The sequence below is a fragment of the Palaemon carinicauda genome, chromosome 40, assembly GCF_036898095.1.
Source record: "Palaemon carinicauda isolate YSFRI2023 chromosome 40, ASM3689809v2, whole genome shotgun sequence".
In the NCBI taxonomy this organism is placed as follows: Eukaryota; Metazoa; Arthropoda; class Malacostraca; order Decapoda; family Palaemonidae; genus Palaemon; species Palaemon carinicauda.
This window is the reverse complement of record NC_090764.1, coordinates 53251094-53268593: the sequence shown is the minus strand read 5'-3', so window position 1 is coordinate 53268593 and position 17500 is coordinate 53251094. Positions and strand designations below refer to the sequence as shown.

Here is a 17500-nt window from a genome sequence, read left to right as displayed (position 1 = left end):
AATAATCATCATCATCTCCTCCTACGCCTATTGAGCAAAGGGCCTCGGTTAGATTTGGCCAGTCGTTTCAATTGTGAGCTTTTAATTCAATACTTTTCCGTTCATCATCTACTACCTCACGCTTCATAGCCCTCAGCCATGTAGATCTGGGTCTTCCAACTCTTCTAGTGCCTTGTGGAGTCTAGTTAAATGTTTGCTGAACTAATCTTTCTTGGGGAGGGCAAAGAGCATGCCCAAACCATCCCTATCTACCCCTCGTCATGATCTCATCCACATGTGGAACTCGAGTAATCTCTCTTATATTTTCATTTCTAATCCTGTCTTGCTATCTAACTCCCAATATTCTTCTGAGCCCTCATCAATTATAATACCAATATAATTTTTCACATGTGTATGGGAGATTTGATGACCTGTTACTTTCTCAGTCTATCTTATGAGGGATTTCTCCTGATCCCTGTATTCTGTTCCTCTCTCATTTCATTTCCCACTTTCAGTCATTTCATATTGGGTCAATAGGGTTCGTGTGTTTGAGCCATTTCATTTCAGGTCAATAGGGTTCTTGGACTTAGGTAATTTCATCGTGGGTCAATAAAGTACCTGTGTGCGGGCCATTTCACACTGGGTCAATAGGGTTTTGGTGCTTTGGGCATTTCACATTGGGTCATTATGGTTCTTGTGTTCGGGCCATTTCACGTCGGATCAATGGGGTTCTTTCTGTCCACTTTTTTTTTCTTTATCAGTACTCACTATTCCTTTGCTCTTAATATTTTCAATCCCCCTCCAGGTTCATTCCAACACAATTTTCACACATATCTCTTCATTTCCCATCTCTGATATGAAGATTATATCTTAAGGCTAGTTTTTGTGTTAATATGGGTCAGCATCTTCATTAATTTATGTCCAGTCCTACTGAGTTTACCAACATTACTAGATGAAGCTCAGCAGATTAATCACTCCTCTTTGTAAGCATATTTGGCTTCTCACAATACCCCAAAGTGGATAAATCTGCGTTAAGATACCATGTTTTCTTTTTAACTGTAGCAAATTTTCCTTACTCCTGTTATAAACATATCCTTAAGTATTACCTGTGTTTGCGAGAAATCTTGGTTTCATCTTTGGAGTACTTCATTTTTCACTTCCACCTCTTTGACACTGTTCAATCGCAAACAATTCTTTTGTTCGGTGACCTCATCCTTACCCTTTTGTTTGATCAACTTTGTTTTAAAAATGGGGTCACTGTTTCTATTTTCTGTCAATGCCTTTGTGAAGAGCTGAAAGAAATGCCACTCAGATACAATATAACTCCAGCCAGAGCACGCAGCAAAGCACCATTTTTCAAAAACTTAGAAAAACGTATTTGAAGTTTCTTAACATGCCATAAGGGCGAAAAAGTACTTGTGCTCAGTAGCGTATTAAATCATAATGTTTTAAGCTTAATGTTACATAGAGAGCCTTCAGAAAAATTGCCCTACTGCTAACTCTATTTTGGCTGATGGTGCTTTTGCCCTTGGCAATTTTAATGAAATCCTGATTCTGAATACAATTGCAATATTATTTCACTATCCTTCTAATCCATTTTGTTCTATAATTATATTTATCTACATTCGTTTTTACGGTTATGCCAAAACCCTTCCAAAATCTGTAAAGTAAATAAACATGGAAATAATTTTCATTGATATTTCTATATCTTACTGCTTTTCTTGATCCTTTGACATTTGAGATTTAGCACATTCGCATCAACAAAACACTTCCTTTTAGTTAAAATACTCTAAAAATAATCTTTAAACAGCAGTTCTACGATAATTACTAGTTAGTTTCTTCAATAACTTTAATCTAGTTTGCACTGTTGTCATTAATTTATAAAAGGCTGATCTAGGCATACTCTGTCTTCAAGTTACCTTTTATCTATTATTCATAATGTCCCTACGCTTTCTAAATCAAAGCTTTGAGATGAATGCAAATACGCTAATCCAAAATTTTGACTTCCGCTAAATGGAGCATCAGATGGATGGAAAGAAGTTTTTCTTAATTAAACCAACGGCTCTTAGACAAAATTATGTCTATCAACAGGTGTACATCACTTGGATATATTTGATTGTCCAGTACTTGATACCATTCCTCAGTCTCTTGATACTAAATTCTCAAATCTACCTAGAGGTATGCATTTGTTTCTTTTTCTCTGTATTTTCTCAGGTATATACGTGCATCTCTGTATGTGACCATCTATGGATGCTAACAAACTTCCTTCATGTACTGTACATTTCATACATAGCCTGAATTCAAAACGTCTCAGTGATGAAATAAACAACTGAATGAAACATAACCTACCATTGCATATGGAAAATTGATAATGTTTTTGACGAAATGTCTAAAATAAGACTGGAAATTTGAGCTGATTTATTTGTGAAATCTTCAATGTGCTTTAGCCTTAGTAATCTGATAATAAATGAGGGAAGAGTTTGATTTTGTCTCGACCTTCCCTTCTTTATAACTTAATTTTCAGATCCATTTCAATTTTCGATTTTTTTTTTCAACATTTTTACCGATATATTCTGTGATTTAATATCAATTTACATTTTTTACTTCTTGGAAGAATGACAGAAGGATTATTATCATTGGAAAAATCAAGTTATATTATTACGATTGATTATTTGTTTTGCCACCGTAGTTTGCACACTCATTGTTTCTCTTGTTATGACTAACCCCAGTTTTATCAAATGAGATGCCCGACTATACCTGCGCTGTCGTGTGCCTTAATTCTCTTCTTACTGCGCATAAATATCAGATATCTATTATTGAATGACAATTTGTAAAATAATGCCACAATACAAACAAACTGAATGAATTTTCCGAGGTGCATAATTTTTGTTTACTTAACAGGTTCGAGCAGCCAACCAAAACATAGAGCGACTCAGCAGACCTCAGAGGAAAGAAATCAAACTGGCTCTCATGTTACTAGCCGTAGTTACAGTGTTCTTTTTGTGCAATATTTTGCCCTGTGTTTTAAACATTCTTGAAATAGCTAGTATTGCTATTCACAAACTTAGAGCAATTAGCAATCTCCTCGTTACTATAAACTCTTCAGTGAACTTTGTTATCTACTGCACATTCAGTCAGCGATTTCGAAAGGATTTCTTGGAACTGTTTCGTTACTGCTGTGGACGTCAAGGACTGGAATTAGTGAGTGGATCGAGTCCAGTCAGCTATGAAGCAGCTCGCAATGGAAGACCCACCGAGATTGTCATGGTATCCGTAAGAAGCGAGCCTCGATTAGCCCGATTATTAGATCAAAATGATGCAGATGATAATACTCTTTGAACGCTGTTCACACTTCCTAACAAAATTTGGAAATCTAGCAGCTGCACTTAATCTTGAAAACAAGAAGAAAATCAACATAAAGTTTCTTGTGCTCTGAATGGCTTAAAATACCGCTTTGGTTTCCAAAACCCATAATGTGATATGTATCAAACGACGATAATATTATTTAGTTTTTAGCTAGCATTTTTCTTCAACATAAGGCCTTGTTTGTATTTTGTAAGAGACGGGGTTTCTTATGTAAAAGACAGGCACTTTCTTTGACTAAGAAATGAATATATGCTAACAATAAAAACACTATTACAGATCTTTATTTCATAGATCAGATATTTTTTTACGGAATGTGAGTATGGATTTTAAGTTGACGGATGTCTGAGAATTTTTCTCATTATAAAAGATATAAGAATAATCTTGCAGTCAATCTTTGTAAATCCTTTGCATGTGGATTTCTTTTTAACACGGTTGAATTTTTTATTGCCTATTACGAAAGGCACATTCCTACTTTCATTCCGATCTATTTCTTATATCTGGAATATAGTGATACTTTGCTTTGCTACCATTTATTTGGAATTTTATCGCCGGTAGGATTGGATCGTTTTGAGGTAGATATGGAACCATGCATTGTGGTGGTGTTTTGCTCGAAATCAGATGACGTGAAAATTGTCAAACTCTTTCTCATTTTTGCGTTCAGATCACTGAACGTCATATTCAAAGGACTGAAACGTTCGACGCTTGAGCGTGTGACATATAATAACACGAGAAGCATTATAAGGAAAATTGCAGTGCAGTGTGGAGAATATCTGTTTATGTTGCGACGGCTCACCTTAAAATTCGTTTCTGTCAAAGTACGCGCTATCTAAACGCAGATGAATGTAAACATGAAAAAATAGCTTGGAATACAGATTGAGACTTCCGGTTCATCATTTTTTTCCCTCATCATAAATCATTTTATTATTTTTATAATCATGATTACTAATGTGCCCATATGTAATATCACTTTTTTGCCTCGTATCTCAATATTCTTTTATGTACATTTTATATTCAAGTAAATGCTCTTAAGAATTCAAGGTGATTTGTTATTATTCCTTAAGCTAATTAAAGCTAATTACCAAACGTTTTCTCAGATTTTCTTTATATATAATCATCACATTATCATCATCATTATAATCATCATCAGCCGTAATTAGTCCACTGCAAGACAAAGGCCTCAGACATAACCTTTCCCTCCCTCCTATTCATTGTCTTTCTATGCCAGGCTATACCGGTAAATTATCTCAACTGGTCAATCCATCGTTTTCTCTTCCTTTCCCTGCTTCTTTTATAATCTCTGGGGACCCATACTGTTATGCATAATGTCCATGTATTATATGTCATTCTCATTATATGTCCTGTCCATGTCCATTTCTTTTTCTTACATGTTAGAATATCCTCTACTTTAGTTTGCTCTCGTATCCATGTTCCTGTTTTTCTGTGTCTTCGTGTTTTTCTCATCATTATTCTTTCCATAGCTCTTTGAGTTGTAACTAGGTTATGTTCAAAAGGCTTTAGCAAGGCTTCAAGTTTTTTTTATGTATAAGTTAATACTGGTAGGACCATCTTTCCTTTTACAGAAAGTGGTATTTTACATTTCATAAGCTTATTTCGTTTACTAAAAGCTCTCCTTCCCATGCTTATTCTTTCTTTTAATTTAGGTTTAGTGCCCTGGGGAAACATTTACTGTCTGTTCTAAGTACGTATATTCATTAATAAACCCTAAAGGTTCATCCATAACTCTTATTTGTTGTCTCAGCATTTTCATTGAATATTATCTTTTTTTACTCATATTAATTTTTAGTCCTACATTTCTGTTTTCTCTATTCAAATCTATCATAATTTGCGATTCCTCGGACGATTCACTAAATAGAACTATGTCGTCTGCAAATCATAAGTTATTAAGGTATTGCCCATTAATATCAATTCTACATTTTCCCAATCTTAAAAACTTCTAGGCACGCTGAGAATAACTTAGAAGAGATGGGATCTCCCTGTCTAACTGCTTTCTTAATCTGAATGTTCTCACTAACTTTATGTTGTCTATGGTATTTTTCAGGACTTTTGTGTCTCCCTTTTTGTGAATTAGTATAATGATAAAGTTTTTTCTAGCTGTAGGTATAGAGCATTCTTGCAGACACTTTGTGTAGAGTTCAGAAAGTTTTACTACTACGAAATCTCATCTATCTATTATTAAATCAGTTTTTAAACCATCTTCTCCTGCTGCTTTGCCTGGTTTCAGGCCTTTTAATGTTTTTTTTTTTTTTACTTCTACTGTTACTTTTGATATAGGCTCAGGTGTTTCATTATTTCTAAGGGTTTTGGTGGCCGATGTGGTAACGTCCCTGACTAGTGAACGCCAGACTGGGGTTCAAGTCCCGCTCAACTCGTTAGTTTCTTTGGTCGCTGCAACCTCACCACCCGTTTGAGCTAAGGATGAGGGCTTGGAGATGGTGGAGCCCATAGGCCTATCTGCTGAGTCATCAGCAGCCATTGCTTTGCACTCCTTGGTCCTAGCTTGGGTGGAGAGGGGACTTGGGCGCTGATCATCTGTATATATGGTCAGTCTTTATGGCATTGTCCTGCTCGATAGGTCATTGTCATTATCCCTTGCCCCTGCCATTCATGATTTGTCTTTAAACCCTTAAACCACTATTGTATAGCATTGTATAGAAATCTTCTACAATTTTTATCACTCCACCTCTTGTTTATATTTCTATTTTCCTCCTTTAAAGCAAACATCTGTTGGCACCCCGTTCCAAGTCTTCTTTTCATCAATTTGATGCCTCCTCCTCTGTCTGATTGTGAAATGAATGAAATGATGTCTAGGAATGCTTACCAAAATGTCTTAGTAGCATTATTATTCAAGAGACTTTTAATTCTTTCCAAAGCTTTCTAGTTCCTATTTGCATACCACAAAAAAAAACTCGCTTGTGGAGTTTTGTCTGTTTTAACTTTATTTTTTATCATGATTATTATTATCACTATTACCACCATTTTTTATAGTAGTAGTAGTAGCAGTAGTAGTAGTAGTAGTAGTAGTAGTAGTAGTGAAAACAATAATAATAATATCGTCGTTTAAGCAATGTTGATTGTAAAAAATAATGCGATTAGGAATATTAAAAATAAAATTATGGTGACGATAATGAGAGTTGGACAGACTTACAGAGAAGGAGCTATCGTTCTGTAAAATGGAATTTAAATTTAATTCATTCAATTAAACCTACTTACGGTAAGAATTTTTTATCAGATGATTACGTAACTTAATCTATATAATGATATTTGCTCATACAATATTGTCATAAGGTAAGCTACAACTGATGCTCATCTTTGGTTCTGTCACTTATAGTGAGTTTAAAGGTTTAAAGGCCACTCATGAACGGCAAAGGCAAGGGACAGTGACAATGAATTAGAGAGCAACTATATATATATATATATATATATATATATATATATATATATATATATATATATATATATATATACATATATATATATATATATATATATATATATATATATATATATATATATATATAAAGTGTGTGTGTGTGAACAGCACCTAAGCCCCTTCTCCACCCAAGCTAACACCAGGGAGGGCCAGGCAACGGTTGATGATAACACAACAAATAGACCTATAGGCTCCCCAAACCCACCATCCTTAGCTCACAAGGATGGTTTTCTTTCTTTACAACATAATGTATTTCCACCAAGAGTCTTTGTCATGGAAATTTTACCTTTAGCAAAATAATCTTGTTTTACTTCATGAAATGTCAAAGAAAATGTAAGGTCAGAACTTTGTACTCAAGTTAAACAAGAATTTCATTGCATTATTGTTGATTATCATGGACTGTATCAAAGATAACCTTCGATCAAAGGCATTAACCGATGATGAAGTGTGGGACAGAGGTAGATGGAGAACTCTGGCCAGAAACATCGACCCCACATAAAGGTGGGAAAAGATGCAGACAAAGAAGAAGAAGAAAATCATTAACAGTTTATATGGCGTAATTACCAGCATGATTAAATGACTATGTTTTCTAAGCGAAATCTCTTTCTGTTAAAATGTTTTCTGAAACAATTTGTCACACCCATTATTCATACAATTTACATGCGAAATAGGCCACGCCCACCTAATGATGCCATGGCTTGCTTCCACCACTCACGAGAGTTCCCGTTCAGCGCAAACAGTTCTTATTTAATGCGTCACTGTGATTAACTAAAAAGCAAAGATCAGCAAAATAAAAGTAATAACAATCACACACATATTATACATACACACACACGCGCGCACACACACACACACACACACATATATATATATATATATGTATATATATACATATATATATATATATATATATACATATATATATATATATATATATATATATATATATATATATATATATATATATATATATATATACAGTATATATATACAGTATACATATACATATATATATATATATAAACAGTATATATATATATATATATGTATATATATATATATATATATATATATATATATATATATATATATATATATATATATATATATATATATAATCAGTATACATATATATATATACATATATATATATAAATATATAAACAGTATATATATATATATATATATATATATATATATATATATATATATATATATATATATAATTTAACAAATATGTAATATATGGGCAAGACTCTTTGCAACAACAGCAATATACCTATTTTCATTATCATAATTACAAACCGAATAGAGATATTGAGGAAGGGAGCATGGGATCTAAAGAACAAAGGTGTGCGAGTGCGAATGTAAAAATATCTATTATAGAGTTGAAAATCCTATATTCAGGTTATGAAAGATTTCAGGTTGGCGTTGGCAGGTTAGGCAGGAACATTTCCAATAGGCTACCCCAACCCAGTGAAGAAGTTTTGAAATATTTCTATAGTTTGAATCTGACTCAACAATATATATGTTTCTAGAATGCATTGAATGGCGAGTGGATTTTTTAACTAGTCAAATGTGTCGTTTTTGTGGCTAGGAAGGCCATTTAGTACCATGGTGTAACTGAAGTAAAGGTTAAAAGCTGGGCAGCAAAAGGAATGAAAGAATGAGCAAAAGGAAAATCAGAAATTAGAAGGCTAAAAAGGAGTTGCAGCTAATGACCAAAGGGTCACATGAGGTGCGCTGATGTGGCCTAGGCAGTTGTGGCCAAAACAACTTCAAGTTGCCCGGCGTACGGTTCGAGTTTAAATTTGAATGCCTTAGGTAAGATTCATATAAAGTTAAACCTTGGTGCTTCTCAAAGGGAAAGTTTTATCAAACGTGATCTCCGTACTTTTGCTTTTGTATCTTTCTCCAAGTGTTAGACTAATCATACGAAGTACTACTGAATTATGAACACAAACAGAACAAGATTTGACACTATTTTCTATTTTTTCTTTTCGAGTAGGACAGCTTGGTCATTGCAAAATTCAGTGTTTAAAAAAAAAAAAAGAATAATTCAGTGTTGTATTTGAATTCAGCATACTACTTCAAATGTTATTAGAGAACACAATCTTGATGTTATTATACCTAGGAACACATGTGGTGACGTGGTTTGTTCCGTAGAGGAGGAAAAATCGTGGTGGATTAAATCTGCAAAAACGGACGCAGTAAAGAAAAATGGATCGACGCTACAAGAGACAATGAAGAGGAATAAATAAAAGCAGTTAAAGGTTAGAGCACATTCTCTTTTATACTGGAAGACGATTTGATAACTTATACAACTCTTTGTTTGGCTTGATTATGTTCTTCAGTAATTAATTAATAGGATACATTATAAAGCATACATTTCAAGTAATCTACAAGTAGGCCTTGAAATGAAAATTACCTAATTATTATTACATTTAATAATTTCTCAAAGAACTTATTTGAATGATCGCTGTTTGGTGTTTAGTTATGAAATTGTTCTCTCGAGGGAAATGTCCACCTGTTTTCCATTCGTTGAACCTAAAACGTCATTGAGCCTATTCTTGCTCAGTGACATTTCAGAATTGGCATGGCGTTCTCATCTCGGCATAATCGTAGTATCTTTAGAACCTCGTCCCTTCCCCCGTCGTCATACAGTTGTGGTACTGGCGAAGCCGAATGAGGGCTATGATTTCTCTCCACACGTCAGGGTTTTCTTGCATGAGTCGAGACAAATCTTCAACGGTTGTCCTCTCTGGTGAATAATGGAAAGAATTCGATAATAAAACAAAATGATGAAACCGGTTGTTGATATTTACACATACACTAAGAAACTGCGTTAGACTTAACTGGTATCCTTTGTTTTATGATTTAATGAGCGAGGACAGTATTGACACAAACATTTGCAAATCCGTGCAGTGGGGGGGGGGAACCTTTGTGAAACCCCCCCCCCCCCCACCCAGGTCTCCAAAGCAGGATCAGAAAATAAAAGGAAGTAAGTATACTGTACATTTAAAATTACCACCAAGTCAAAAGGGTATGGTGGGGGAACACTTCTAACCCAGCTCCCCTTCCCATCCCCAAATCACAGCTACGTCCCTAAACCCGTGTTAGAAACACGGCAATTACATTAGTTGAACAAAATGACACTTTTTGAGCTTACACTCGATAAAAAGAAGAAATAAAATAATGAAATTTGAAAACTAAGACGAAAACCTTGATTATATATATTGGATTGAAACTTGATGAATGAGATGATGTTATATAAAAAAAAGTGAAACAAATAGTACAAGTGTTGAGGAAAGACTAAAATGGATAACAAATTTAGAAATTGAACCACTGCATGAATTTCAAGCCACCATGTAGATAAGTACTGATAGCTTCAGGAAAAAATAATCCTAGATTAGATTAAAGTGCTGCTTTTTATGGTGCTTATGTCAACCATCTCTCTCTCTCTCTCTCTCTCTCTCTCTCTCTCTCTCTCTCTCTCTCTCTCTCTCTCTCTCTTTGCATGTGAGTGTGCGTGGGGGTGAGTGATTCATCCAACATTATGAGATTTAAATGATAAACTTTTTAATGAAATATGTTCCACTGGATGAAGCTTTCAGAAGAAGTTTGACAAAGAATTACCGTCAACTCTTATTCAATGATATTTTGTTCTGTCGATTTCTAATCTATTTTACTTTATGAAAAATAATTCTATTATTATTATCATGATGATGGTGATGATAATGATGATGATGATGATTATTATCATAATTATTATTATTATTATTATTATTATTATTAGTAGTAGTAGTAGTAGTAGTAGTATTAGTATTAGTAGTAGTAGTAGTAGTAGTAGTAGTAGTAGCTAAGCTACAACCCTAGTAGGAAAAGCAGGATGCCAAAAGCTCAAAGGCTCTAACAGGGAAAATAGCCCAGTGAGGAAATGAAGCAAGGAAATAAATAGACTAAAAGAGAGGTTGAAATAAAATACCTTAAGAACGGTAACAACATTAGAATATATCTTTCATATATAAACTATGAAAACTTCATCAACAATCAAGAAGAAGCGAAATAAGACAGAACAGCGTACCCGAGTGTACCCTCAAGCAAGAGAACTCTACCCCAAGACAATTGAAGACCATAGTACAGAGGCTATGACACTAGCCAAGACTAAAGAACAATGGTTTGATTTTGGAATGTCCTTCTCCTAGAGGAGCTGCTTACCATAGCTAAATAGTCTCTTCTACCCTTACCAAGAGGACAGTAGTTAACCCCTTGAGCGAAGAACAATTGTTTGGTAATTTATGTTGTCAAGTTACTGAGGTTAGAGGAGAATGTGGAAAGAGTAGGCTAGACTATTCGTTGTATGTGAAGACAAGAGAAAAATGAGTCGTAACCCGAGAGAGGGATCCAACGTAGTACTGTCTGGCCAGTCAAAGGATCCAATAACTCTAGTGGAAGTATATCAACTGGTGGCTGGTGCCCTGGTCAACCTACTGCTTCATTAATAGGATGCAGCTATACAATTCATGATATTTTAGTCAGAGAGAGAGAGAGAGAGAGAGAGAGAGAGAGAGAGAGAGAGAGAGAGAGAGAGGAAATGGGGGTGATCCATAAGAACTATAATACTTAGTAGACTGATGCTCTTATATCCAAATATTCCTTTTCCTTAGAATGTAAAAACTAGAAGGAAAAACTATCTGTATTAATAATGACATCAGCTTACGGGGAAAAATTATCTAAAGAAAAATTGAACAAACCTCCACTGACAGATGTCACAATTTGAGCCAGCCTCAAGAGAGGGTTCGGTCCGCATCCATCACTGGCATTCCCTCTCACTTCCCGAGTGAATACATTTTCGCTGACTCTTCCAGCGGGGTAGAAAGGCCCCTTGAAGGAACTTGCCAAGGGCAGAATTTCAGTCCTCGCCGAGACCAGAAATACTCCGAAGACGGCAAACAGGAGGAAACTTGCCCAAGCCATCTTTACAGCAATCGTTACTCGCGAGTTCAGATGAGAGACTGTGCACTCTCGATGGAAACGTTTTCTTTTGTGTTGTTTTATAGGACTTCTGCATCGAAGCTCGTCTTTAAGGGACAAGTCAGTCCATTAACAATCAGGGTCAATTAGTGGCACCCAGCTGAAACCAATGACGAAATTGATGACCTTTTGCGGCTTTTCTTTAAAACATTAATCCCATCCAGGATTTTTCTTTTCCGTTTTTGGGTTATTATCGAAATTAATGAAGTCAGGAGGGCTACTGTACATATTATCTTACGGTAATTAGTGATGTTTCATTTTTAAGAAGGGTAAGGATTCGATTGAGATCTTGGTTTGGTCTTTAAGTTGCTACAGCAGGAAAGATGATCCACTGATTACAGGAGTCCGTCAGTCGTTTCCTCCTATCGTTAACTCATCATCATTTGTTTATGAACGGCTGGATATTAATTCATTGAAATTATTTATTCAAATTAATTGATTTACGCCGTAAATAAATATCAAGACTGAACATATCAGCAATGAATGAAACTAAAACTGATGAACCAGAATTATTCTTAACCAACTTTTTATTTTTTATTTACTGTAAATTCAAAAAAAAAAAAAAAAAAAAAAAAAAAAATGGATGCCAATAATGAAAACGTAAATTTTACTATTAATTTTTCCTTTGCAAAGATCAAAAGTTTGTACTCCTTTTTTATGTATTTGGTATTACACTGTAGTTTTACACAGTCCAAAATATTGAGTTATTTTCGTGAACTAAATCCCAGCGTGGGAGAGACAGAAATGCTTGTAAGGTGGCTGCCATTTTCAGGTGTGTTGGCGGCAATCACATGAAGGTGAAAGAAAGAGCAGCCAATTTTCAATTAAGAACTGCCGAGTGCAATTTGGATCCCCCGCTGACTTCGTTACCCAACGTTGGCAAATAATTTGAAATCTCCAGCAGTTTCTGATGTTTAAACTAGAGAGAGAGAGAGAGAGAGAGAGAGAGAGAGAGAGAGAGAGAGAGAGAGAGAGAGAGAGAGAGAGAGAGAGAGAGAGAGAGAGAGAAAAGCAATTTCTGCTTTTGGAAACTTTGTGATCTAAGATAATGTAATTACCATTTTCCAATACAACAAAAGATGAACGGAAAATGGAAATAGAATGATTACTTGAGCAATAATGAAATCTTTGAAGATCTTGTTGATTGAACTTGTACACAAAACTGAAATTCAAGAGAGAATGAATAAATCAAAATCAATGCTGGCTGGAAATATGCATGAAAATCTATTTAGGTGATGATGAAATTAATTCTAACTTCAAAGTACATAAAAGTTAATAAATATCATAAAGACAGTGATGATATCCAACGACGGAAATGACGTGGTGGAGTGGTTTGGTCATAGTCAGGTGTACAATGGAGAGGGACAGTAAAAAAAGAAATAAATTAAGTACTAACTCACACACACAAACATATATATATATATATATATATATATATATATATATATATATATATATATATATATATATATATATATATATATATATATACAATATATACATATTTATGTATATATATACAGATATATAATCATAATACATATATGTATATATGCATATATATATATATATATATATATATATATATATATATATATATATATATATATATATATGTAATATACATATTTATGTATATATATACTGAAATATACTCATAATGCATATATATATGTATATATATACATATATATATATATATGTATTTGTATATGTATGCACACACACACACACACACATATATATATATATATATATATATATATATATATATATATATATATATATATATATGCATTCATATATGTAACCGTATATTTATATATGTATATATATACACATATATATATATATATATATATATATATATATATATATATATATATATATATATATATATATATATATATATAAGTCAAACAACTATACAATGGTGAGAAGCGAAATTTGTATAGATCTAAGAAAAGAAAGAGAAAAAACTAACTCTAAGAAATAAAATAAACATTCCTGTAATAAGAGAAAACCTGATTAGTTTAGTTTAGCAATACTAAACAGGTATTCCCAGCCACATGATGAAATAGAAGCAAATAAAGATGAAATGAAACAGTAATTTAACATAATTTGTATTGGAATCAGCACAAAAGATAGGTGGTAAAGTTCCTTAGTAACATCAATGAAAACTATCATAAAACACAAAAACCTAATAAAGAAAAGATTGGCAATGAGGTAAAACCCAAGAGAGACGAAATAGGATTAGCTGAACAATACTAAATAATAAACAAATTAAAAATCCAAGACATTCGTAAACACAACCAGACTGAAATTGAGGAAACACTAAAGAAGGGAAGAAGCATCAATGAAAAGAAAACCTGAAAGAGGGCACCAACAGATATTTGCTTTAAAGGACGAAAATGGAAATATTATCAACAAAAGAGATGAAGTGGTAAAAATTGCAGAGAATATCTACACAATTCTATATAATAGAGATACAAGAAATAAATTTTCTATTAGAAATGAAACACCTAAGCGGGTACTAAACGTAAACAGTAGAAGTAAAGGAAGCATTGAAAGGCATGAACAGAGGCAAAGCAAAAGGACAAAATGGCCTAACAATTGATTTAATAATAGATGGAGGAGATTTCATAGTAGTAAAACTGGCTGACCTTTACAGAAAATGTTTGCAAGAATGCTCTATACCTAAAACTTGGAAAAAAAACTGAAAAAAATATCGCCCAAGAAGTTCACTCTCAGTAATATATAAAATATTTACGGAGATCATATTAGGCCTAATATAAAGACAGCTAGACTTTAATCAGCCAAGGGAGCAGACAGGATTTAGAAGCAGGTATTAACCACTGATCATATCTATGTGATTAATCAGCTAACTGAAAAATTAACAGATTATGACAAACCACTAAGAATTGAATGAGCAAGCTTTTGATTCTGTCAAAACTTAATTAGCAATGAAAGCCCTTCAAAGACAAGGGATAGATGAATCTTTTGTTAGAACAATTGAAAATTTATTTACGGGAAGTACAGCAATCTTAAGACTACATATAGTGAGAAAAATCTGATTGAGAAAGGAGTTAGCCAGGGAGACCCTATCTCTCCTAAATCTTTTATAGCGTGCCTAGAAAAAGATTTTAAGAATTCAGATGTGGATAGGTGGGAATTAATATTAATGTGGAGTACATTAACAAGTTGAGATTTACAGATGACATAGTTCTTTTTAGTTAATCATGGGAAGAATTGCAAAAAAATATAGAAAGTTTGAATAGAGAAAGTAGAAATGTAGGACTGAAAATGCATATGAGTAAAACTAAGTTAAGTTTTATTGAAAATACAGAAACAAAATTAATATGGTTTATGGACAAATTTCTAGACTATTGTAAATATATATATATATATATATATATATATATATATATATATATATATATATATATATATATATATATATATATATATATATATATATATTATATATATATATATATATATATATATATATATATATATACACACACACACACACACACACACACACACATATATATATATATATATATATATATATATATATATATATATATATATATATATATATATATATATATATATATATATATATATATATATATATATGCATGCGTGTATGTGCGTGGGCGTTGATGATGTAATATATGACATGTGTGAAAGCGTGAGTTGGAGGTGTCAGTTAAAGGTAAAATGGACTCTCGTTTTTATGATCAATACGTCTCTATGAAGAATAGAGTTAATAGGGCAGCTTCTCCTTGAGGACTTTCATTGTTGTTGATTGCTTTTCGCCTCCTCCCATCTTCTTCTGATTATAATTGGCCCACCTGGGAATCCATTGATGATATAAAAGTTGTCCCCTGTCCAGAATCTGGCAGTTGTTCTACAGAAGGACCGCGCTGAGGAAATGTCGAGGATGTGTAGGCTCCGATCCACCCTCATTATTGCTTCTTTCATTATGACGCTGTCATCTGGAGGGACTGCTTCTGCTGCTGCTGCTGCCGCACCTTCATCTGCTCATCGCCCTGGAGGACTTTTCGAGCGCTACGCTCGAGGAGGTCCCAGTGACGGATGTGGCCCAAACCCTCTGTCGAAGTTGGCACAGCTCATCAATGCAATTACGGGAGGTTTGTTATATAGTCTTAATTCATCCATCCGTTCATCTATTTATCCACTATTAAGCTTAATGGTTTTAAACCTATTTCCAATGTACTTTTAAATAGAAGAAAACGGTAATTTTCAAGTCTAGTGCTTATACATATTATTTAGTTACCAGTTGATAAACATTTTGACTGATAGGTCAAGATTGGCAAATAATGGAGATAACAAATACAGAAGTGATTATATCTCGCTTAAAGACAATACTTTTCTATTTTTGGTTCAGATTAATTTGTTATTTGTTCTAACATATGAAACTAAAGAACAAGAGATTGATTAAATAAATAATGCTGAATGAAAACCTTATACAAAACTCTGAGTTTAAAAGAAATCTGTCATAATAAAATCAATGTTGGATTAGCCTGATTGACGGCTTTATGGGCAATTGTTAATCAATGAAGTTTGAGACACTTACTATCAGACATTTCATGACACAATAACTTTCATATTCAAAGCAACTAAAGACTACCAAACGATTTTTCACAATCGTTTTTTTAAAACCTAATGTTGTTTGAATCTAGCCTATGATCTAGACATTAATCTATTCTGACTAATCAACTTTAGACACACATTTCCTCAAAATGATTTCCCTAGAATTTAGATAACCTGGAAAAACTACAAAACACAACAGACGTGTACAGTACAGTAAATGAAATACAGGTACAAAAATTTAAGCGATTTCTTTATGAAATCTAACCCTTACTAATCTAACATATTTTGGTCTTGATCAAAGTTACATGAAGTGCCATCTAACTCGGTAGATTCTCCCATCTGTATTTCCACTATGAAATCAATTCCTTGGGACAGAATAGGAAATATTACTGACTTACATTCGTTCACTTCTCTCATTTCTACTCATCTTTCTAAGTTTATTATTCATACAGCAGAAAGATTCTGGCTATTCTTTGTATAGGGTAACATACTTTTTCCAATCACTTTGCTTGATAGAGAAAGAAGGCTAATCATCTAGAAATTCTAGAATTATATAACACTTTCCATTTAATTTCATTTCTATCATTCATTCCTTATGTGTATGCTAACACTACATTATCAGAATCTTCTGTCTTCTTACCAGGAAAATCTCTTTCTCTCTGTACAGTATGTCATAAGGGTTATTATAGAAAAATATCTTAAAGCCTTTTCCCACACTAATAAACATTACCAGTGCATCATTAGTCCTTTCTTTTGTCCGTACAGATGACCTGACTGCAGAAGACGTGTCATGGCATCTCCAGAAAGATCCCTACATGATGAGAGATATGTTGGCGCTGCTTCAATTCCGTCAGTATCACAATTGCATGACCACTGGAGAAGGGGCCAGGTTTTGAGGAAGTTGTCGGCTGAAATGATATGCCATACTCTCCTTTATTCAGGATACAGTCCGAGTACTAAGCGAGTAAATTTGATTGTATAGTCTCATGTATTCGTTCTCTTTATCAGCAATTATTTCGATGCATAAAGAATTCTCATTCCGTA

General features: G+C 33.5%; 1 protein-coding gene across 1 annotated transcript in view; it reads left to right on the top strand.

The window, feature by feature from the left end:
- LOC137631792 (FMRFamide receptor-like) overlaps window positions 1-17500 on the top strand; it is a 32755-nt gene that overhangs the window by 13501 nt on the left and 1754 nt on the right. The window contains exons 4-5 of the mRNA XM_068363761.1: window positions 15735-15993; window positions 17222-17500. The exon at window positions 17222-17500 is cut by the window's right edge and continues 1754 nt beyond it. Of these exons, the coding sequence (XP_068219862.1) occupies window positions 15735-15993; window positions 17222-17352 (390 nt within the window). The 3' untranslated portion in view covers window positions 17353-17500. The remainder of the gene's footprint in view (window positions 1-15734; window positions 15994-17221) is intronic.